The following is a 24,745-nucleotide window of genomic DNA, read 5'->3' as shown; positions in this document are numbered from 1 at the left end:
ATCATGGTGAATCTCTTCTGTACCTTCTTCATAGCCGCTTTACCCTTCCTGTAACATGGCAACCAGAACTGTACACAATACTCCAAACATGGCCCAATGAACATTAACCTGCTACAAAACAAATTGTGGATTTTTATAAATGCTCGGACTTACGTTGGCAAGCATGACTAACCCCTTCTTTACTTTCAGGAAGTGATGGACTGCACCCAAGGTCCCTCTGTTTATCAATGCTGTGAAGGGTCCATTTCCCAATTGTACCTATTACATTCATATCCAAATCACTGCACCTATAATCACTGAGCACTGCCCTTCCTGCTAAGCAACTCCCACGGCCAACTGCTTGTTTGAGCTTATCAAGACATTGCATGATGTTTCTTAGCTGGACTGTCAAGGACAACAACTTGCTGGTGGGAGGAGGTGGGGAGAACGATGTTTGAGATTTCTCTGCTGCTTCTTACCAAGATTCTTGATCCGGTCCAACATAGTATGTGTGAAGTTCTTGTATGTGGCTACTTTTCCTTCAGGGGATGCAATCCCAACATGAGCTTCATAGATCCTTATGCTCTTTGGTCTCGGGGGATGAGGATGCTTGCGCTGCAAATAAACAAAAGCAGTTCCTTTGTCAGCAACACATCTGACACTGAGACTTGTAAACTGCTTAAGCAGAGAGCAGAGCAGAGAATCACTGCCTGCCTCTGCCCTGACACCCCTCCAGAGTGTTCTGAGGGGGCCCATGGTTTGTAGAAGATGGAATTAGAGAAGAGGATGAGCTCAGTGGACTCAGGTACAGAAAGAGTGGTCAAGATCTCCCAATGGAACCTTTCAAGGTGCAAGGAGGTACTGAAGCTGTTTAAAAAGTAAATGCAATACCTGACATTCTAAATAGAGGTTTAAAGCATAAAAGGTTACCATAAATCTTTCGCATACAGTGGTACAGTGTGTTCACCTCTGACCCACTGTGCCAAGAAATAGTTTCGAGATGAGGACGTGCCGAAACAAGCTGGTCACTATCCAGCTGTGGGACGTAAACCATCCAATCGGGACAGGCCAGTAATGGTGTCCCATCCAGCTGTGGATGTGAACCACCCAATCTGGGCAGGGCATTAAGGGTGACCCATCCAGCTATTATGGGTCATTGGGATGAGAAGGTGACCCATCCAGCTCTGGACCTGTTCTGTGTATGAGCTTGATTGGAAACTGAACTCTCTGGTTTGTCAGGTATAATAAGTTCCATGTCACAAGCTAAGCTATGATAAGCCAGGTATTTTGTGTAACAGACCACTAGGCATAAAACTCTTTGAAGGAGTCCAGCCCCAGATGCAGGCAACATGAGCAACTCCTTGCAATATACATTCAGCCCTAATTATTCCTGCCACTTTACAAAGGATCTCATTGCCCTAGCAGTTCTTATTCTCTAATTGACCTGTTAATCACAACAAAAATGATTTTGCGCACACTACGGATTTAATTCATTTTTGACAAAAAGCAGTGTTGTTACAAAAGTCACATGGTCCAATGGGGATACTTCAAAGCATCTTTGATACAAGCCACTACATCACTCTTACAAAGTAACAGTCAATGTGAATTATTGTACAGCAATTAATTAAAGAAGACAATAGCTTGGGAAATGGAGGGTGAAGACATAGCCCCTTAAATGAAACTGAACCCAGGCCTCAGGGGAATCAGCTTCCTTTTCAACCTGAACCACTTCTTTTCTCATATTCCTCCTCAGCAAACACAGGGGTAAACAGTCACAGAGCTAAAGAGTTTATAGCACTGAAACAGGCCCTTCAGCCCAATTTGCCCATGCTGATCAAGTTGTCTCCCATTTACCTATCCAGAGAACTATCTAAATGCCTTTTAATTGTAATTGTCCCCACCTCTACCACTTCATCTGGCAGCTCATTCCATACGCCCACACCCTCTGTATGAAGAAGGTGCCCCTCAAATACCTCTTGAATAATTGCCTCAATAATTTGTGGAAAGTCATGTATCTGAGATTGAACGAAATGTCTAACCTGCAAATATCTAAAAAACGTTAAGTTAAATTTAACCATCAATTGTTCAAAAGTAAAATTATTTTAAATAATAAGGTCTTAAGAACATTTAATGCCCAATCTGTGTCAAAAGCTGAATCCTGCAACAAGGGTAAAAGAAAGTGATTAGATAAAATAGGACAAGGGAAAAATACTGAAATCAAAAAAATTGTGCCCATATTCTCAATGTTGGATGAACAGTTAACTTCTAATAAAGAGGAAGACAAAAGGACATAAAATTGCCAATAAATATTGCAATTTAAAGTGGTCCATAGAGTCTAAAGTTAAATTATCTCATTTTTACTCTGATATAAACTCTCGATGTGACAAATGTAAAATTGTTTCTTTGATTCATGTTTTGGACTTGGACCATCGTAAATGGGCTGAAGTGGTTTGTGAACAGCATCATGCTGGAGGAACATGTGTCAGCATTGTTCTGAGTTCTCACTGATCTTCTGGGCTCTACGGCTTACTATCCGCAAGCCAACAGCCTTGTTGAGTGTTTCCATTGACCATTGAAGACAGCATTAACAGCAGGTGGTGATGTATCGAAGTGGAGTGAACATTTTCCCATGGTTTCCCTTGGAGCGCTTACTGCTGTTAAGGCAAATCTTGGATGTTCAGCAGCAGAGCTAGTTAACCTTGCCAGGTGAGTTTGTCCAAGCACAACGCTCTATGACCTTGCTAGTTATATTGATCATCTTACGGAAACCATGAGAAACAAATGAGTGTATTCTTTATTTGTTTGTAAGCTGTGGTAAATAAGTACCATTACAATAGCATGGTAGAAGCTGATTCCAGCCATTTCAACACCCAAATTAATCAGCCATCCTATATGTTTTGAAAGGTGGGAGGAAACAGGAACCCTTGGGGAAAACCCACACAGCCACGGGGAAAACATACAAATTCCTTACAGACAGCACTGGATTCAAACCCAGGTCACTGGCGCTGTAATAACATGGCACTAACCGCTATGCTAACCATGCTGCCCAAATATAAACAAAAGTTTGGAAAGACTGTAAAAAAATTAAGCTAAATGTTGTTTGTTTGAATATTTGTAGCATTGACAAACAGGTAGATGAGTTAGAACATGGAACATACAGGAACAGGGCCTTCCACCCACCATGCTTATAAACCCATGTGCCTGCACTGGTTCAGCACTGCCTGCTCATGTACCTGTCAATAGTGCCTTCATACTTGTTTCCATCACTGCCCTGGCATCGTGTTCCACACACCAACCGCTGTGTACATAAAGGTCTTGTAAATCTCCTTGTAAGTTTCCTCACCCTGATGCTATGCCCTGCAGTGTCAGCCATTTTTGACAGCACAGACAGCAAAGCAGGAAGATCTGGAGATGTGGTTGCACAGCAACCAGGACAGAGTGTTCAGTGTTCCATGTGAAACAACACTCCAAAAGGGGAAGGAGGTGGGTGGCATTGTTAATGAAGCAAAGTATCAGACTGGTGTCATGTCAAGGAACAGAGGCAGGGCATTGTGATTCAAAATGGGTTTGGGTGGAAATTATGAATAGCAGGGCAAGGAAGACAGACTACAGCCCCAGAATGTGTGCTCACAAGAGGACATTCTGACTGAGTCTGTTTTGGGCCCACCCACCCACCCTACCTCTGCTCCTAACAGAAACCAACATGGATAAACAGACCTTGGAAAATGCTGAAATTGTGTGCTCAAATCCCTCAGACTGAGAAAACAGCACAATGAAAAACTGAGAGAAGCAGTGGAGGGGAGTTGAAGGCAGACAGTCTCACTTGCTGTTACAGGTTGTATCCAGCAAGTCCACAGCAGCAGTGGCAGCTGCTTGTCACGGGAAGCAAGAGCCAACATACACTGCCCATGGGATGTTCACGCACACAACCAAACTACAGACCCAGGTGACTGGATGACAAACAAGGATATGGGCTTTGGGCATATTTAGTATAGACTCTGTGTGCAGAAGGGCTTGTTCATGCAACTGGCAGGAGGAACAAGTCACGCAGCATCAGTTTTGAGCCAGAACCCTTCATCAGCACTTGTTGCTTGACCTGCCGAGTTCCTCCAGCAGATTCTTTGTTCTGCACTGTCCTGTTCCATGTTCCACAATCAATCCTTCAGTCAACTCTCTCCAAGGCATCACCCTTCCCATGTCAAAAGCTCTGGAGGCTTCTCCTCCAGGCTTGGCCTCTTGCCCAGTCTGGTTTTGATCACTTCACTACTGGCAGCCAGGTCTTTTATTACCACAGTCCAAGCTCTGGAACTCCCTCAGAAAATCTGCCACTCTTTTCACCTTCAATCCCATCCCTTTGTCTGAGTATTGGCCACTTGCCCTGATATCTGTTTGTGATGGTGTCAGTCTTTGTTGGAATCACTCCTTTCAGGTACTTTTCACCTGTTTTCTCTGTGAAAGATGCGATGGAGGTGAGAGCTTCTGTTGTCAGTAATCTCATTGTTGCACATCTCAGCTTCTGTTTCAATCAAGAGGAAAGCCAATATATCCCCCATAACGAGATGCAAATAAATCACACATTGAATTGGACCAACATCATTCCTTCATTGGTCAAATAAAAAGCACCAAAGAAATTGCCAAAGTTCAAACATCTAGAAATATTTTGTTGTCATGGTAACTCAATGATGGGCAACAAGAGAATGCTTGATAATAAGTCTTCAATTTCTCAGATTTAAGGAAAACTATGAGACTGAAACAATTTCAATTAAAAAATCCTTCCATCAATTATTCCATGGGTAAACAGATGCAAGATTCTGCTCCTCCAGACACACGAGTGAATCAGGTGTGGAATTCACAGCCAGAGGTGAAGGGAGATTCATCTGTCCTGTTCAACTGGGAGCTGGCTATATATCTCACAGGGGAGCAGGTATACCTTGACTGATCTGGGACAGAAATGGGACAGAGTCACTGGGCCCAATGGCCTCCTCATACACTGTGGTTCTGTGAAATTGTAAAAACACAATACTGGAGAAACTCAGGAGGTCAAACAATGTACTTTTTATAGCAAAGACAAAGATGTATAACCGAGTTTGGGCTCCTGCCTACATTTTATTCATACCTTGATGAAGGGCTCAAACCCAAAATGTCAGTTTTGTCTTTGCTATAGAAAGTATTGTTTGACCTCCTGAGTTTCCCCAGCAATGTACTTTTAGTTCAACCACAGTGTCTGCAGACCTTCGTGTTTTACTTCTGTGAAATTGTACCAGGAATGGGAGGAAAGAATCCCTCCTTGGGATCAGTCAGCCAGAGCAGACCCTGGCACCAATGAGGACTAGGAAGAGGGTCTGCATAGCTTTCATCCTAAGTGGAAGAAACCAGGGAATTCACCATTGCCTCAATCAGTTGCGAGAGGCTGCAAACAAACCTAATGGGGCAGACAGGATAGTCCTTGGACTGCATACTGGGTCAGACCAGCCGTGGAGGATGTGTTGGGGGAGAAGCTATCCTCAACAACAAATGATGAATCGAATTGGCATAACCACAAATGGATTGGGCTCAGGGCAATTTTTCCAGCAGCAGATTGGCGCCAGGGACAGTTTGTGAGATGCTGGTGACTTACAATGCTTGTAGTAATTGCCAAAATAGCAACAGCCATTTCATTTAGCAAAAGATTAAACTGTAAATCCACTTGAGACATTTCTGATAACAGACAATCTGCACAAAGACATCATGCAGTGAGCAAAGGGTTGCTTCCATTGGCAAAAAGCCAGAGAGCAGAGGGCACAGATGATGGAGGTTGGCCAAGAAACCCACATAGAGACATGGAGAGTTTTATTGTGATCTGCAAGGCATTGTCTGAAAGGGTGGGGTTTGATTGAATCCAAACCTACAAGAGGGAATGGGATACATTTGCAGAGAGTGGGTTGAATGGAGACCCCTTTGATTGCTGGCTGAGTGGGCACCTGCACCACGACGTAGCAGGACTTTGACATGAATGAGTAGGAAAAGAGATATGAATGGCAGATTTTACTCAGGATAAGGCCAATTACTGCCCACTGATGGGACCTTGCAACTCAGTAAAAGAGAGAAATCCTCCTGCTTGACTGGCCTACCTCCTCGATCCCCAAGCCCATTCCCTGAATCTCACCCTCCCAAGTTTCCGTCCCGAACCCTGACCCCAAATGTCCACCCCTAAACCTGTTCCCTGAACCCCAACTGTCTGCCCTCCAAAACCCATTCTCTGAACCCTGTCTCCCTAACCCTTCCCCCAACTGTACAACCCCCAACTATCTGATCCCAAATCTGTCCCCTGGAACCCATCCTCCGAATTCTGTCCCCCAACTGTCTGCCCCCAAAATCCATCCCCGAACCCTGTTCCCCAACTGTCCATCCCCGAACCCACCTTCCAACCCCTCCAACTGTCCATCCCCAAACCCCATCCCCCAATTGTCCATCCTCAAATCCCTCCCCAACTGTACGCCCCCAAACCCATCTTCCAACCCCGTAACTGTCTATCCCCAAACCCCGTCCCCTAATTGTCCACTCCAAACTCTGCCTCCCCAATTGTCCATCCCCAAATCCCGCCTCCAAATCCATCTTCCAATCCTCAACTGTCCATCCCCAAACCCTGTCCCCCAACTGTCCCCCGCAAACTCCACCTCCCCAATTGTCCATCCCAAAATCCCGTCCCCAATCCCAACCGTTTACCCTCCAAAACCCAGTCCCTGAACTCTGTCCCTGAATCCCATCCCCTTTGCTCATCATCTGTCCCTGAAACTCTTCCCCCGAATCCCATCCGTGTTTCCTTACTATCCATCCCTGAACCCCGTCCCCTTTTTCTCATGGTCTTTCCCCAAACTCAGCCCCTGAAGGGGAAGGGGGTGGGGCACAGGCCAACAGACTAAAGGTGGACATGGATCGTACAGGAGAGGAAAGGCGAGAAATGATTGGGGAATGGATCTGTGAATGCAGAGCTGATGGAAAGGAGACACAGGGATAGGGAAAGATAGAGATGGGAGTGGGAAGGGAAGCCAAAGAGAAATTGGAGAAGTTTATGTTAATTCCATCCAGTTGGACAAGTGTGGGGATGGAGTTGTGGACATGGACATGTGGGGAGATATGTGGGGGTGGAGTCAGGATTTGGACAGGTATGGGGGTGTGGGCAGGATCAACATCTTGGCTAGGTGTGGGTGGGGTCGTGAACAGGGGTTGGGGTGGATGTGGGTGGGTCATGGCCGGGTATGGGTGTTAAAGTGTGGTTGGGGACTAGATGTGGGTATGGTGGTCTGGGCCATGACTGGGTGTGGGTGTCCAGGTCGTGGCTGGGTTTGGGTCCGGGACATGGCTGGCTGGGTGTGTAACAGTCGCATCATCTCTCCTAGATTCATCCAACCTTTTAATCAGTTTGTGGGAAGGTCAAGAACAGAGTTGGAATGTTGGGGAGTTCTCCCATAAGCTTGATAGAGTGGCCCCTGATAGCTTTGCTCTTTGGAGACAAGAAAATTCTTACCAAGTATCGTTGTGGAGGGTCCCAGTGCTGCCAGTCGTAGGTTTGGGTCGTCCCCTGTTTGGTCACGTACCTTGCCCAGGGGGAGATGCGGTACAGCTGCCGTCCACTGTCATCCCCAATCACCACCTTGGGAAAAAAAGTTATTTGTTTCACTCCACCTCATTCCAAAATTCCACAATAGATCAAGGCCTTGCAACATTAGCAGGAAACAGTGAAAATTTATTCCTGATAGCCCCTCAGCTGAGGAACCATCCAACCTATCCCACCCAAGTCTCTTATCTACATCAATGAGGCACCACCTTGAGTTCTTGCAGTAACTAAGCTGTGAATATTTCGTTCTCTACCCTGTAATGTTTATCATCTTGTGCCAATCTTGTATTTGTGGGAATTTAACATTTTACAAATATATCTTATGTTGCTCCCTGTGTGGCTTCAGCAAGAATTTCAGTGAACCTGCACACTGTACTTATGCATATGACAATAAACCTTGAACACATCAGCCTCTGGAAACTCAGCCAGCAGTGCTTCATGTTCCAGTACCTCCAGACCAGTCATAGCCTCCCGAGCTTCACGACTCTTCCATCTCTGCATTCTCGCCATGATTTATGAACTCATTATCAGCAGCCATGCCTCCAAATATTCAAGCCCTGAATGGAATCTCTCCATTACTCTTATATGCTCCTCCAAAACCATTGTTTGTTCAGCTGTTGTCATCTTTGTCAGGTAGTTAGACTCATCGAACACCAAAGCAAGCCCTTCTACTGACCAAGCTAGTCCTCTTTCCCTGTGTTTGGCCCATATCCCTCCCAATCTTTCCTGTTCACATACCTGTCATAATGTCTTTTGAACATTACAACTGTACCCACCTCAACCACTTCCTCTGGTGAGATTGGTCACGTGATGGAGTAGTGGCCGGTAGGAGAATACCAGCCCTCTCCAGAAAAGAGGAAAAAAAGCAAAGAAAAAGCAAAGCCCCAGACACACAAATCAAAACAAATAAAAAATAAAGCTGTAGAGAAAATGGCACCTAAGAAAGAAAAACCAAAAATGACGGGAAGAAAAGAAGAAGGAAAGACGTCGGAAGAAAAAGGTGAAGGCCTTACCTGCACGAAAAAGCAGGGATCTGCTGTGGAAAGAGGAGCCCGCACCCTGAGGTTAATGGAGATCCCGCAGGGTCACGACCCATAGACCGCGGGACTTCAAAAATGGCTCACTGAGCCAAACAGAGGTGCACAACTGCTCAAGCGCGAGGAGTCGTGCATGCGCGATGTGCACGACAAGGAGAACACCGACGGGAGGAGGGACCAGCTGTGGAGTGAAACTCCACAACACAAACAGCTGAGAGATGCCTGACAGCAGGGCTCCCAGCTGGAAAATAAAGAAAGCAACGGGAAAGCGAGGGGTGAGAAAGAAAAAGGAAGCAAGAGACAACAGATAACCAACCCAGAAGAAGAGGACCAACATCAAGACACCATAAAAAAAATACCCAACAAACTGAGACAAACAGCTCAACAAGAAAATCAGAAGAGACACAGATACAAGGAAGAGAAATAGAAGACACAAACCCAAGAGCAGACACAGAAGAAAAAGAAGAACACCAAGCTCTGCACAGAGGAATAGGAGGTAAAATGAATGGACAGTACATAGATAAAAAAAATTTTCAAGAACAAATGAAAGCATTAAAAGAATGGTTGATACTAGAATTTAGTGAAATGAAAAGAAAAATGAAAAGTACAGAAGAAAAAGTGAGTAGAATAGAGCTGGTCATAACAGATGTAGGGAAAGGATTAGAAAATGTGGAAGAATGTGTAATGGCGGTAGAAATGGAAGTGAACGACTTAAAAAGAAAATTGGAAGAAAGTGACAAAAAAGTTAAAGAAACACAAGAGTTGTTAGCTCAGAAGATGGATATAATGGAAAACTATAGTAGGCAAAACAATATAAAGGAAGATGAAGAAGGCAAAGATATGAAAGAATTTATAAAAGAATGGATCCCAAAAGTCCTGGGAATTCCAGAAATGCAGGAAGGAATGGAAATAGAAAGGGCACACAGAACATTAACCCCGAAATCACAGTCACAACAAAAACCAAGGTCCGTTTTAGTAAAATTTCTGAGATACACGACAAGAGAAAATATATTGGAGGAGTCAATGAATAAAATTAGAGAAGACAAGAAACCACTGGAATACAAAAGTCAAAAAAATTTTTTCTACCCAGACATAAGTTTTGAGCTCCTAAAGAAGAGGAAGGAGTTTAACGCAGCAAAATCGATCCTATGGAAAAAAGACTATAAATTTATGTTAAGATATCTAGCGGTGCTTAAAATAGTTAACCCGGGGCAGCAAAACAGACTGTTCTCGGATTGGGAGAAAGCACGAGAATTTGCAGAATGCCTGCAAGACAGAAAGAGAGATGAAGAGATGTAACAACAAAGAGCGATGACAAACTACATATAAAGATGTAAAAATAATGTACAAGAACTAAAAGAGGGAAGAAAAGGAAAGTAAGGGAGAAGGGGGGAAAAAAAGAGGAGGGGTTAAAAAAATTTAAAAAATAATAAAAAGAAAAAGAGAAGAAAAGAGGGGGAACTTTGTTGTAATGTGAAGATAAAAATCTTTTCTGGAGGGGGTTGGGCGGGAGAGAATAACAGTCACTGTGAAATCAGTTGACGCTTGTGAATGAGTTCGCAGTCCAAATGGAGAGGGGAGTTGTGGTTTCCTGTCAAGGGACGAGGAGCGACTCAGAGAGGGGGGGAACACTTGGGGTTAAGGGAATTTTAGATGTGGGAATGGTTGAAATATTTATGTTTTAGAAGTGTTGTCATACAGTGTGTTAAAAAAACAGAAATGAAAATGGGGAAAAGGGGAAAGGTGGTGATGAGGAAGCGGAAATGAGATGTAAACAGAGTATGAGATGGCCATCTTGAACTATATGACTATAAATATTAATGGAATACATAACCAAATCAAAAGGAAGAGGCTATTAAATTTACAGAAAAAAGAAAAAGTAGATATAGCATTCGTGCAGGAAACGCATCTAACTGAAGTGGAACACAATAAATTAAGGAGAGACTGGGTAGGGCACGTAACGGCAGCATCATATAACTCAAAAGCCAGAGGTGTAGCTATATTAATCAATAAAAATGTACCAATCAAAATAGAGGAGGAAATAATAGATCAGCAGGGAGTTATGTAAATGACAGAAATATTCAGAGCTCTGGAATTTGCACCTAATGAAGAGGATCAAAAATTTATGCAAGATATTTTTTTGAAGATTGTAGATACGCAGGGGAATATAAAAGATTAGCAGAAAGAACAAAGTAGCCAAATTTATGGTTAAGTGGTTGCAGGAAATGCAACTTCTGGATATATGGTGGAGACAACACCCAAAGGAGAAGGAATACTCATATTATTCGAGTAGACATAAAACATACTCAAGGATAGACCTGTTCCTGTTGTCAGCCCATATCCAAGGGAGAGTTGGGAAAATGGAATATCAAGCTAGATTGTTATCTGATCACTCACCCCTGTTATTAGCAATAGAACTGGAGGACATCCCACCAAGAACATTTTGATGGAGATTAAACTCCATGCTACTTCAAAGACAGGATTTTAGAGAATTTATTGAGCACCAAATTAAAATGTATTTTGAAATAAATACGGAATCAGTGAAAGACAAATTTATATTATGGGATGCAATGAAAGCCTTCATCAGAGGGCAGATAATAAGTTATGTAACTAAGATGAAAAAGGACTACAATCGGGAAATAGAACAGCTGGAAAATAGTAAGTACAGAAAAAGAACTAGCAACAAGGGAAGATACAACAAAAAAAGAGAATTGGCAGACAAAAAAATAAAATACGAAACACTACAAATGTATAAGATGGAGAAGAACAATAATGAAAATAAAGCAGAAGTATTACGAGCTAGGAGAAAAAACGCATAAAATACTAGCCTGGCAACTTAAAACAGAACAAGGTAAAAGAACTGCATTGGCATCAAGGAAAAAGGACAAACAAATTACATATAACCCAACAGAGATCAATGAAAACTTTAAGGAATTCTACGAGAAATTATACCAAACTGAGAATGAAGGGAAAGAAGACAAAATAGATGAGTTTCTAGCTAAAATTGAACTACCAAAATTGCAAGAAGAGGAGCAAAACAAATTGATAAAACCATTTGAAATAGAGGAGATACAAGATATATTAAAAAAGCTACCGAACAATAAAACGCCTGGGGAGGATGGACTCCCAATAGAATTCTATAAAACATTTAAAGAGTTACTAATTCCTCCTGTCCTGGAAGTAATGAACCAGATAGAAAAAAACACAAAACTTGCCAGATTCATGTCTTTGGCTTGGCTTCGCGGACGAAGATTTATGGAGGGGGTAAAAAGTCCACGTCAGCTGCAGGCTCGTTTGTGGCTGACAAGTCCGATGCGGGACAGGCAGACACGATTGCAGCGGTTGCAAGGGAAAATTGGTTGGTTGGGGTTGGGTTTTTCCTCCTTTGCCTTTTGTCAGTGAGGTGGGCTCTGCGGTCTTCTTCAAAGGAGGTTGCTGCCCGCCAAACTGTGAGGCGCACGGTTTGAGGCGTTATCAACCCACTGGCGGTGGTCAATGTGGCAGGCACCAAGAGATTTCTTTAGGCAGTCCTTGTACCTTTTCTTTGGTGCACCTCTGTCACGGTGGCCAGTGGAGAGTTCGCCATATAACAGGATCTTGGGAAGGCGATGGTCCTCCATTCTGGAGACGTGACCCATCCAGCGCAGCTGGATCTTCAGCAGCGTGGACTCGATGCTGTCGACCTCTGCCATCTCGAGTACTTCGACGTTAGGGGTGTAAGCGCTCCAATGGATGTTGAGGATGGAGCGGAGACAACGCTGGTGGAAGCGTTCTAGGAGCCGTAGGTGGTGCCGGTAGATGACCCATGATTCGGAGCCGAACAGGAGTGTGGGTATGACAACGGCTCTGTATACGCTTATCTTTGTGAGGTTTTTCAGTTGGTTATTTTTCCAGACTCTTTTGTGTAGTCTTCCAAAGGTGCTATTTGCCTTGGCGAGTCTGTTGTCTATCTCATTGTCGATCCTTGCATCTGATGAAATGGTGCAGCCGAGATAGGTAAACTGGTTGACCGTTTTGAGTTTTGTGTGCCCGATGGAGATGTCGGGGGGCTGGTAGTCATGGTGGGGAGCTGGCTGATGGAGGACCTCAGTTTTCTTCAGGCTGACTTCCAGGCCAAACATTTTGGCAGTTTCCGCAAAGCAGGACGTCAAGCGCTGAAGAGCTGGCTCTGAATGGGCAACTAAAGCGGCATCATCTGCAAAGAGTAGTTCACGGACAAGTTTCTCTTGTGTCTTGGTGTGAGCTTGCAGGCGCCTCAGATTGAAGAGACTGCCATCCGTGCGGTACCGGATGTAAACAGCGTCTTCATTGTTGGGGTCTTTCATGGCTTGGTTCAGCATCATGCTGAAGAAGATTGAAAAGAGGGTTGGTGCGAGAACACAGCCTTGCTTCACGCCATTGTTAATGGAGAAGGGTTCAGAGAGCTCATTGCTGTATCTGACCCGACCTTGTTGGTTTTCGTGCAGTTGGATAATCATGTTGAGGAACTTTGGGGGACATCCGATGCGCTCTAGTATTTGCCAAAGCCCTTTCCTGCTCACGGTGTCGAAGGCTTTGGTGAGGTCAACAAAGGTGATGTAGAGTCCTTTGTTTTGTTCTCTGCACTTTTCTTGGAGCTGTCTGAGGGCAAAGACCATGTCAGTAGTTCCTCTGTTTGCGCGAAAGCCGCACTGTGATTCTGGGAGAATATTCTCAGCGACACTAGGTATTATTCTATTTAGTAGAATCCTAGCGAAGATTTTGCCTGCAATGGAGAGCAACGTGATTCCCCTGTAGTTTGAGCAGTCTGATTTCTCGCCTTTGTTTTTGTACAGGGTGATGATGGTGGCATCACGAAGATCCTGAGGCAGTTTACCTTGGTCCCAACAAAGCTTGAAAAACTCATGCAGTTTGGCATGCAGAGTTTTGCCGCCAGCAATAATTACAGTAATACCAAAGACGGAGATAGATCCACTAACGCCAGCATCGTATCGACCAATATTTCTACTTAACTCAGATTATAAGATAATAGCAAAATTATTAGCAAACAGATTGGCTGACTATGTACCAAAAATAGTGAAACTAGATCAAACTGGATTTATTAAGAAAAGACGAACAACGGACAATGTTCGTAAGTTCATTAACTTAACCCATGCAGTACAAGGAAATAAGACGCCAACAGTGGCTGCTGCTTTAGATGCAGAGAAAGCCTTTGACAGATAGAATGGAATTATTTATTCAAAGTATTACAGAAGTTCAACCTACCAGAGAAATATATTAATTGGATTAAAGCATTATATAAGGGTCCAATGGCAAAGGTGACAGTAAATGAATATGTATCAAACCAATTTAAATTAAGCAGGTCAACAAGGCAGGGATATCCACTATCTCCCTCACTGTTCGCTTTAGCAATAGAACCACTGGCAGAACTGATAAGAACAGAAAATAAAATAAAAGGGGTATAAATAAAATAGAGGAAATATAAAATCAGTCTATTTGCAGATGACATCATAGTATACTTAACAGAACCAGAAATATCAATAAAAGAATTACATAAGAAATTGAATGAATATGGAAAAATATCAGGGTACAAGATCAACGCAAATAAAAGTGAAGCGATGCCAATGAATCATGTGGATTACACAGAGTTTAGAAAAGAATCATCATTTAAATGGAAAACACAAGCAATCCGATACCTAGGTATTAGATTAGATAATACAACCAACTGAAAAACCTCACAAAGATAAGCGTATTCAGAGCCGTTGTCATACCCACACTCCTGTTCGGCTCCGAATCATGGGTCCTCTACCGGCATCACCTACGGCTCCTAGAACGCTTCCACCAGCGTTGTCTCCGCTCCATCCTCAACATCCATTGGAGCGCTTTCATCCCTAACGTCGAAGTACTCGAGATGGCAGAGGTCGACAGCATCGAGTCCACGCTGCTGAAGATCCAGCTGCGCTGGATGGGTCACGTCTCCAGAATGGAGGACCATCGCCTTCCCAAGATCGTGTTATATGGCGAGCTCTCCACTGGCCACCGTGACAGAGGTGCACCAAAGAAAAGGTACAAGGACTGCCTAAAGAAATCTCTTGGTGCCTGCCACATTGACCACCACCAGTGGGCTGATAACGCCTCAAACCGTGCATCTTGGCACCTCACAGTTTGGCGGGCAGCAACCTCCTTTGAAGAAGACCGCAGAGCCCACCTCACTGACAAAAGGCAAAGGAGGAAAAACCCAACACCCAACCCCAACCAACCAATTTTCCCCTGCAGCCGCTGCAACCGTGTCTGCCTGTCCCGCATCGGACTTGTCAGCCACAAACTTTTACCCCCTCCATAAATCTTCGTCCGCGAAGCCAAGCCAAAGAAGAATTTAGGTCACCTATACAAATTAAATTATCAGCCATTAATGAAGAAATTACAAGATGACTTAGAACATTGAAAAGAATTACCACTAACACTGATAGGAAGGGTAAATTGCATTAAAATAAATATCTTCCTAAGGATACAATACCTATTTAAATCATTACCAATTCCCTTAACAGAGAAATTCTTCAATGAACTAAAGAGAATAATAAGGAAATTCTTATGGAAAGGGGGGAAACCGAGGATAGTGCTAGATAAATTAACAGAATGGTACAAATAAGGTGGTTTGCAGCTACCAAACTTTAAAAATTATTATAGAGCAGCACAATTAAGATATCTATCATATTTTTATCAAACAAGGGAAAAACCAGATTGGACCAGGTTAGAGCTAGATAAAATAGGGGAGAAGATACCTGAACATATACTATATAAGTGGGATGAAAAACTGGTGCAATATAGAAGTTCACCAGTACTGCACCATCTGCTCAACATTTGGAAGAAGATTCACGTAGAAAGGAAAAAAACAAATTATCAACTACCAAAATTGTTATTGACGCAAAATCAACTAATCCCTTTAGAGAATGGGAGAGAAAATGAATGAAAAGAATAGAAAATTGTTTTTTGGGAAATAATTTATTAACATTTGAACAAATGAAGTACAAATATAGAATAACTCATGGTACAATGTTTGCAAACCTACTTAAAAGACAAATTGGGAAGCAGACTGAGGTCACCAGAAGGAAGCAGCTTTGAATATGTGATTACAGACACAATGATTAAAAGATTTATAACAAATATGTACATCAAGCTGCAAGAGAAAGAAAATGATGAAATAAGCTGTAAACCCAAACAAAAGTGGTTACAAGATCTAAACATAAAGATAAAAAATTAAATATGGGAAAAACTATGCTCCGGAACTAGGAGAAATACAATAAACACGAGGTTACGTATAATACAATATAATTGGTTACACAGGCTATATATCATGCCCCAAAAGTTAAATAAATGGGACCCAACAGTATCAGATAGATGTTTTCGCGGCAAGAAGGAAATGGGAACAACAGTACATGCAATTTGGGCATGTGAGAAAGTGGAAAAGTTTTGGGAAGATCTAAATCAGGTATTAAATAAAATCACAAAAAGCAACATACCAAAAAATCCAGAGATCTTTCTTCTAAGTAATTATTAGAGGTAAAGAATTAGGCCTCGAACTGGATGAAGCGCAAAAAAGATTTATTATGATAGCCTTAGCTGTAGCAAAAAAATGTATAATGACAACTTGGAAATCAGAAGAGAGCCTGAGAGTACAGCAATGGTACATAGAAATGAATAAATGTATTCCATTGGAAAAATTAACATACAATTTGAAAAATAAAGTCACATTATTTGAACAAATTTGGGAACCGTACATGGAACACAACAGAGAGGGCCTACCGCAGACCTCCACCCCCTAAAATGATAGAATGAGAAGAAGACGAAATGAACTGACCCAGTGTGTAACAGTAGATGACACAATTTTCTTGTTTATTTTCCTTGTGTGATTATATTGTTTAATGGGTTTATTGTATTGTATATGTTGAACGTTTAATGGGTTTAGAGGGGGGTAGAAGGAGGGAGGGAAGGGAGGGGGAAAAGGAGAGAAAATGACACTGTGAATATTCAAGAGGGAAATGTTTGAGTGTATTTTGATTAATATGGTTCATAGTGTGAAAAATAAAAAATTAAAAACCACTTCCTCTAGCTGCTTGTCCCATATTCCCACCACCCTCTGAACCAAAAAGGGGGCCTCTCAAATCCTCTTTAAATTTCTCCTCCCTCACCTCAGGTCTCCGGCCTCGAGTTTTAGATTCCAACACTAGGAAAATAGCAATGACTGTTTGACTCTCGATGCTCCACTGATTTATAAATCGGTCCGAACCCATCTAATCTACTGGCCTCAGTAGTATCCTTGTGAATTTTTTCTGCACCCTCTCCATAGCTTCCACATCCTTCCTATAATGAGGTGACCAGAACTGAACACAATATTCTATATGTATTCCAGAGATTTGCAGAATTGCAACATGACCTCTTGACACTTGAACTCAATCCCCCATTAATGAACCCCAGCTTCATTCTTAACTATCAACCTGTGTGGTGAGCGTGAGAGATGTATGAATTTGGACCCCAAGGGCCCTCTGTTCATCCACACTCTGAAGTAACCAATCATTTACCCAGTACTCAGCCTTCTGGTTTGTCCTTCCAAAATGCATCACCTCACACTTATCCGGATTGAACTCCATCTGCCACTTTTCTGCCCAACCCTGCATTCCAATTATACTGCATATCCTTTTGTAACCTACAACCGCACATCCTTGTTTAAGGACAGTTTCTTTCCTGCCAGTGTCAGGTTCCAGAATGAACTGAAAAATGGTAATGTTTTGCTGCCTTAGCTATGCACCAGCTGATTTCTCTCGGCAACTCTGCACATTGTACTGTGTCTCACTGTTGTACATCTACCTGGACTGCTTGGAAAACAACCTCTATCACTACATCATGGTATGTGACATGAAGCATGAACTTGGACTCAAGACAAACATGACTAATGCCTCTCCTCCACTTGTGCAATCATCCTCATTTCCCTCAATGAGCTTTCACTTCATTACTGATTGCCCCTGTGAAGTGTGAAAGATATTTTGCTGCATTATCACTGCTGGAATCTGCAATACCATGTCAGGATGCAGGGCAGGAAGAGCTGAGCAGAAAATGTCCTGTGCAGTGCTCTACAGAAATAAATATTTACCAATGTTTATTTTCTGTTTTGGCGTGTTGTGGTAACTTAATCTCTACCGGTACATCTTATGAACCTGTGTAGCTGCAGCAAGGAGGAATTTGGACATTGTACTTGTGTATATGACAATAATCTTTCATCTTATAGTGATCAAGGCAGGCGTCACTAAGGTTTCAAAAATGAGATGGATTTGTGGACTCAAAAGTCAACATTGGGTGTGGGGAGAGTGCAGGAACACCGGGTTGAAGGGCTGAATGGTCTCCACTATTTCCTTTATACTCTGGAGGAAAATTATATGAAATTACAGAGTTCACACAGAGGGAGATGTCGACATATTCCCACTAGGAACTTGCCTTTGAGACACATTATCCAAAAGACGACCAAGCACTGCATCTGCCATAGGGAGTAGCATGGCTCAGCTGGGGCCAACTCCCTGTGTGATACGGGGTTGGGGTGGGAGGGGGAGGGAAGAGAAGATCCTACTCCAATTGTGAGGGCTCATTGGCTCATTAATTTAAAATTGAAAAGATTGAATTGAGACAATCTACCTGCGTTTTACACTCAGTCTCTGGGATGTCTGGAATAGAAGCTGACTGAAGAGATGAGACCACTGCCAGCATGGATTCACATTGGTTTCCAATACACTGAACCAAGCAGAAAATTACAAGCCTGGTGCAAAAATCCACCCCAGTGCTTCAAGCAGGGACTGGCATTGAAACCACTGGCATGGATCAGGACACTAAGCACCAAATGCACTAATCCAACATTAATCCCCTTTCATTCTCTCCACATTCCCAGGTTTGACTCCTCACCAAGAGGGTGACCTCACGTGGATGTATTCAATTATGAGGGGATGCATAGGGTAGATCATGCGAGGAGATGCATGTTGGGAAGAACCTAAATAGGAAATGGTAGGGCACTGAGGAATGTAAATGAACAGAGTCTGATTTCCCAGAAATAGGATGGGAAAGGAAAGCTTGCTTTCATTGGTTGGACTTTGAATATAAAAGGTGGGATGTTACGTGGCAACTTTACAAAGCACTGGTTAGATTGTACGTGGGAGTATTGTGCATAGTTCTGGCCCCACACACTGCAGGAAGGATGATGCTGCAATGTTGAGAGTGCACAGGAGATTCATTTGGATGTTGCCTGGATTGGAACTCTTGAAGTAAATTGGCAGAGATGACCTGACAGAAGTATATAAAATGATGAAGTATAGATTGAGACAGTAAGGTAAAGGAATCAAAACAAGAGGGGAACAGGTTTAAAGTGAAAAGGAAGAATTTGAAAGGGCATTTGAAAGGAATTTTTTTTTATACAATGAATGGAACTCACTGCCAGAAGAGCTGGTGAAATCAGGTACATCCATTAGGTTTAAGAGGTATTTAACAGACACTTAAATGGTCAAAACATGAAAGGATCAGCCCAAATACCAAGTCTAGCACTGTCCCTTCCTCAGTAGGATTAGCGGCCCATTGGCAAGTTCTCCCACATACACTAAAAAATTTGCCCCTCACAGCCTTCCCTTGTGGGACAATCTGAATAATGGGGATGGTCAATCCCCTTCTACAGCCCCACTGTCCTGATACACCTCTCTGTAGCTTACCACCATTCTGCTTCTCTCTCTGCTGACAAATGGAAGAACTCTTTATAAATCCAACAGTTCTCCATGCATCATTTGAAAAGCCTTCTCAGGCATCCTCCCTCATTACTGTAGAGCCTGTCTTCTTGATCAACACAGTAATGACCCCTCTTTTACTTTTTGCTCTATCATTTTTTAATCTCAACAGTGGTGTGCCTCAAGAATCAGTGTTTGGCCCATTGTTGTTTGTTCATTGGAATCAACGATCAAGACAATAATGTGGTGAATTGGATCAGCAAGTTTGCAGATGACACAAAGATAGGAGGTCTAGTGGAAGGTGAGGAAGACTTTTAAAGCTTGCTGAGGGATCTGGACCAGCTGGAAAAATAGGCTGAAAAATGGCAGATGGAATTTAATGCAGACAAGTGTGAGGTGTTGTATTTTGGAAGGACAAACCAAGGTAGGGCATACACGGTCGGGAACAGAGGAGTGTTGTGAAACAGAGGGATCTGGGAAAAAATACAATGTTGGAGTAACTCAGCAGGTCAAACAGTGTCCTTTATAGACCAAAGATAAAAATACTTAACTGACGTTTCAGGATCAAGCCTAGTGTGCTTTACTTCAGAGAGATCTGGGAATACAAATGCATAATTCCCTGAAAGTAGTACAACAGGTGGATAGGGTTGTAAATAAAGCTTTTGGCATACTGGCCTTCATAAATCAAAGTATTGAGAACAGAAGTTGCAATGTTATGGTAAATTTGTACAAGACATTGTGAGGCCAAATTTGGAGTATTGTGTGCAGTTTTGGTCACCTAACTACAGGAAAGATATCAATAAGATAGAAAGAGAGCAGAGTAAATTTACTAGGATGTTGCTGGGACTTCAGGAACTGAGTTACAGGGAAAGGTTAAACAGGTTAAGACTTTATTCCCTGGAACAGGGGTCTCCAAAGTGGTCGATATCAACCCCTGGGGTTGATAAATGCCTGGGGGTTGATAAATACCGGGGAGGGGTCAATTGAACTTTTGCGGTCAAAAACAAGGGCGTATCTACGGAAAATGGTGTCTATAGCAGGGATGGCCAACCTCTTGCGAGAGCTGACCTTGGTGGCTGCTATGTTGTATTCAGCTTTGTCCTTTTAATAAATTGGGAGCAAATGATAGGACAAGGGAGGGTGGATGGAGTGGAGAAGAGGTGTGTGTTCTATGTATATCCGGGTGGGGGTGGTGGGCCCCCCACCCCCAACGACCAGCACTGCCATCCCCCCGAATCTCCACCCACCACCAGCACCATCACACTCCTGACATTCAAAGAATGTCGCGGGGGGGGGGGGGGGGGGGGGGGGTGCCGTGGGGAAGGAGTGGATATTCCATGCCTCGGGGCCAAAGATGATAAAGGATTTCATGAAGGAGTCAATGGTTTAAAAAAAAGTTTGGGGGCACCTGCCCTGGAGCATAGATGGAGGAGGGGAAATTTAACAGAGGAAATCAAAATTATGATGGGTATAGATCAGTTATTCTGAAAGTGGGTGGTTTCGCACCCCCAGGTGAGGAAAATGGGCATGGTCAGGGGTCAGTAAGGAAAAAAGGGGCAGTCTGAACATTTGTTTGTATCTTGGTGACGTGGTCTGGACAGGACACACACCACCACACGCCAGTCAGATCAGATACCAGACGCCGTGGGGACTGGTTGTCATTACATTTTCACGTCTGCCGGGGCCAAGGTTCTGGGTTTGTAAGCATTGCAAATTATCTTCAGCTGGCGATGGTGAATGGCTGGGTCAGAACTGTTCGGGATAGCGACCGACTTCCTGGAATGGTGACTGGCTAAGATGGGATCACTTGGGTTTGTGACTGATCGGCTGGGATGGTGACCGCCTGGGACAGGACCGCTGGGATGGTGACTGCCCTGGATGGGACTGCTGGGGATGGGGCCTGACCATGTTATATCAAAACCTGCACTGTTCTAAACTGTGCTTTACAAGGTATACCTGTATTTATGTCTAAGTGTAACTTCTAATGTTAATTAGTTCTTAAGTCAATGATTTCTTAGTTTCACATTATTGAGTCATGTACTTTCCCTAGTAATTGCATTGCTATTATTTTTCCTTATGTTTTTGAGAGTGGAGGAGATATGAACAAGAGGATATGGATTGAGATTGAAGGGAGAAAAGTTTAGGAGAAACATGAAGGGGAATATCTTCACTCAGAGGTGCGGAACGAGCTATCGACTGAAGTAGTAGACGTGGGCTCGATTTTAATATTTAAGGAAAAGTTGGATAGATACATGGACAAGAGAGGTGCAGAAGGTTATGGGCCAGGTGTGGGTCAATGGGACTAGGTGGGAGAAAGTGTTTGGCATGGACAAGTAGGGCCAAACTGGCCTGTTTCGGTGCTGTAATTGTTATCTGATTTTTCTGATGCAAATAACTTATATTTTTTGTTGCAGAATAAAATATGGCTGTAGCACAGCAAACAAAAAAAAAGTGTAGGCAATGTAGTGTGAAAACTGTGAAGACAATGTTCTTACCCTTTCTCATTGCTAAATAAATTGGTTTACTTTAAGTTTTATTTGTGAAATACATGCACTTGTTTATATTGTTAGATTAATTGTTGTTTTAAATTTGCATCAGACCTAATACAAGGAAGAGGTGCATGTTGCGTGTGTTTTTTTTTGGGGGGGGGAAGAGGCTGGGAGCCAAGAGGGCAGCAGACTGAAAAACTTTGGGAACCATTGGTATAAATGAAATAAATGCAAGTAGGCTTTATCTGCTAAAGTTAGGTGAGATACAATCAGAGGACATATGTTAAGGGTGAATGGAGAAATTTAGAGGGAACATGAGAGTGAACTTCTTCACATAGAGTGGTGGGAGTGTGGAATGGGCTACCAGATGAAGTGGTGAATACAGGCTCAATTTTAACATTAAAGAAAAATTTCGACAGGTACATGGATGGGAGGGGTATTATTTGACTCAATCATTCACAGTGCAATATTGTTGTTGAAATTGCAACACTCTCATATCAGATTCCTCTTCTGCCAGCTTGAAATAACTTTGTCGACAGCCTGTTAAACTTGCTGTCAGCAAATTTCACATGAATGTCTGACACATCTGTATGTTTATCTCAGGAGACGCAAACAGAAAAGGGTTGAAAGTTGTTACTTTAATCCAGAGGTCTGGTTCAGACTCCAACTCACAAGATCGTGAAGGAGGGAGGCCCTTCGATTCTATCCAACCCAAAAAAAGAGCACTCTCCTCCACTCCACATCCCTTCAGAATGCTGTGGATGAAACTGCTTCTACGTCTCAGCAAGAGGTTCAAAAATCTGAAGCCCAGCACCTCTCAGATCAAGAACTGTTTTACTCCAACACCCATCAGATTCTTGAACCTCCTCACACTACCCTGGACTCCTGGACTACCAAAGGTCTGTCCATTCTATGGAAACATTTTTCTGCACTAACTTCAATTATGAATATTTATCCTCAGATATTTATATTCTCTTATTGTGTCTCATGCGATATTGCAAATATGTTATGCCCAGAGTGATTGCAGCTAATAAGAATTTCAATGTATCGGTACATTGTACTTATGTTTATGACAATAACCTCTTGTGTCATACATTGTAGACCAGAAGAGAGCTGGATTGGTGTGTGAAGGGAAAGAAGTTGTTCTGGATAGAGAGTGAAGGACTGGAATAAGTTTACATGGAGCAGACATTAATTTAATGGGCAGAATGGTCTCATTCTATGAACCACTTTCTCACTGGTGCCTTCAGCTGATACACCTCCCTACACCTGTCTCTACTTCTTCCTCTGCCTTTGGGAAGCAGTGGGGAATTTCTCCTGGACTGTAGGTGAATGGTAAGGTCTGGATGATGAAATTAATTGGAATGAAGGCAGAATAAAATTAGATTCAGGCAGGGTGAGTAGAAATGGATGTGTGATGGTGGACACTGAATCAGTTGGATGAAGGTCCTGATATCGAGATGTAGGTATGACTTGATGACCTGTTAAAACCTCCAGTGTGGACTAAGTTTCTCTCTCTTCTTCATGGATTACCAATTGCCCGGTATTGTATGGGACTTCCTGTATCAGAAAGGAAAGTTGTCAGGATTCTGCTGTCTTCCTTCCTGGCCCTTCATTGTCAACCACACACCCCACCTTGTATCACTGACCTGAATACAAATCCAAACTGCTGATCTGCAAGATAAAGGATCAGGTTGTGAAACGTATGGTGCCCACGTGTAACAGCATTCCAGGTACAACAATCAATCATTACACCCTACCTCTGTCTCAAGATCAACTTGTAGTTCATGTTTCTTGTTCCATGTGCTGAGGTACAGTGCAAGAGCTTGTTTTGTGTGCTATCCAGCAAGTCTAACCATCACAACAATGTTTATTGTCAGATCCAAGTACAATGGGCATACTGCCTACCTGAAATTCTCACCTGCTTCAGCTGAACAGCTGAAGCAAAACTCCAATCGTACACATTGAATTACCCTTCGTGCGGAAATAGATAATAAATGTGAAGGATAGATAAATTAATATTCAAAGTTATGGTGCAAGAGAAGAAAAGCATTTCAATCATGCAGATGGTGCCTTTCGTAAGAAAAGGTTCAAGAGATTGACAGCTGTTGGGTAAAACTGTCTTGAACCTCGAGGTATTGGACTCCAGGCTTCTGTACCTTCTGCCACACATCCAGCTCGATCTGTACACAAATACAGCTGAATAAAACACTACAGAAGGTAAACCGACAGGGAGATATCTGCTCAAGTGGAGTAAGGGCACCATGAGTTTACTGGAAGAGGTCATTCAGGAGTCTGATACTGACAGCTAAGTGTGTCCTTGAAACTAATGGTGTGTTGGAGGGTGCAGACAATGTGTCCAAGATGGGAGGTCCTTCAGATGTTTGTCAGCTTTCCCGAGGTAATGGGACTACAGGCAGATTTACTGGACAGAAGAAGGGTGTGAGGTGGCTTGAGGTGTGTTGACGACCCTCTGCAGTTTCTTGAGAAACTGGGCAGAGAAGTTTCCGTCCCACACTGTGGTTTTTTCCCAAATCCTCGACAATTCCTTCTCCTACCACATTCTCCCACAGAAACTGCTTGACCTGCTGAGTTTCCCCAGCAGTTTGTTTATGATCCAGATTCCAGCATCTAGTCACTCGCCTTTCTGAAATAAGATCTCCTCCAAGTTAGCTTACTGACAGAACAATCCTTCCCTCCATTCCATCCCCCCCATTGCTCAACCCCTTCCCTTCATCCCTCTCAATGCTCAACCCCTCTCCCCTCCACCCCTCCCCTCATGGCTCCACTCCACCTTCCCTCCTGATTGCCCCATCTCTTACACCCCTCTCCCTCACTTAGCCCCACCTCATTTCCTCTCATTGACACCCACCCATCCCCCTCTGATCCCCACCTCCGTCCCCCTCGCTG

The 24,745-nt window shown here is 43.1% G+C and overlaps 1 protein-coding gene across 7 annotated transcripts in view; it reads right to left on the bottom strand.

The window, feature by feature from the left end:
* LOC138738609 (1,4-alpha-glucan-branching enzyme-like) overlaps positions 1–24,745 on the bottom strand; it is a 269,596-nt gene that overhangs the window by 85,123 nt on the left and 159,728 nt on the right. For all 7 annotated transcript variants that reach the window (XM_069889167.1, XM_069889171.1, XM_069889172.1 and 4 more), the window contains 2 exons: positions 7,487–7,612; positions 459–594 (listed from right to left, as the gene is read on the bottom strand). In XM_069889167.1, the coding sequence (XP_069745268.1) occupies positions 459–594; positions 7,487–7,612 (262 nt within the window). The remainder of the gene's footprint in view (positions 1–458; positions 595–7,486; positions 7,613–24,745) is intronic.

Source organism: Narcine bancroftii, chromosome 7 (assembly GCF_036971445.1).
Source record: "Narcine bancroftii isolate sNarBan1 chromosome 7, sNarBan1.hap1, whole genome shotgun sequence".
In the NCBI taxonomy this organism is placed as follows: Eukaryota; Metazoa; Chordata; class Chondrichthyes; order Torpediniformes; family Narcinidae; genus Narcine; species Narcine bancroftii.
Note: the sequence above shows the minus strand (reverse complement) of the source record. Positions and strands in the feature narration are given on the sequence as shown.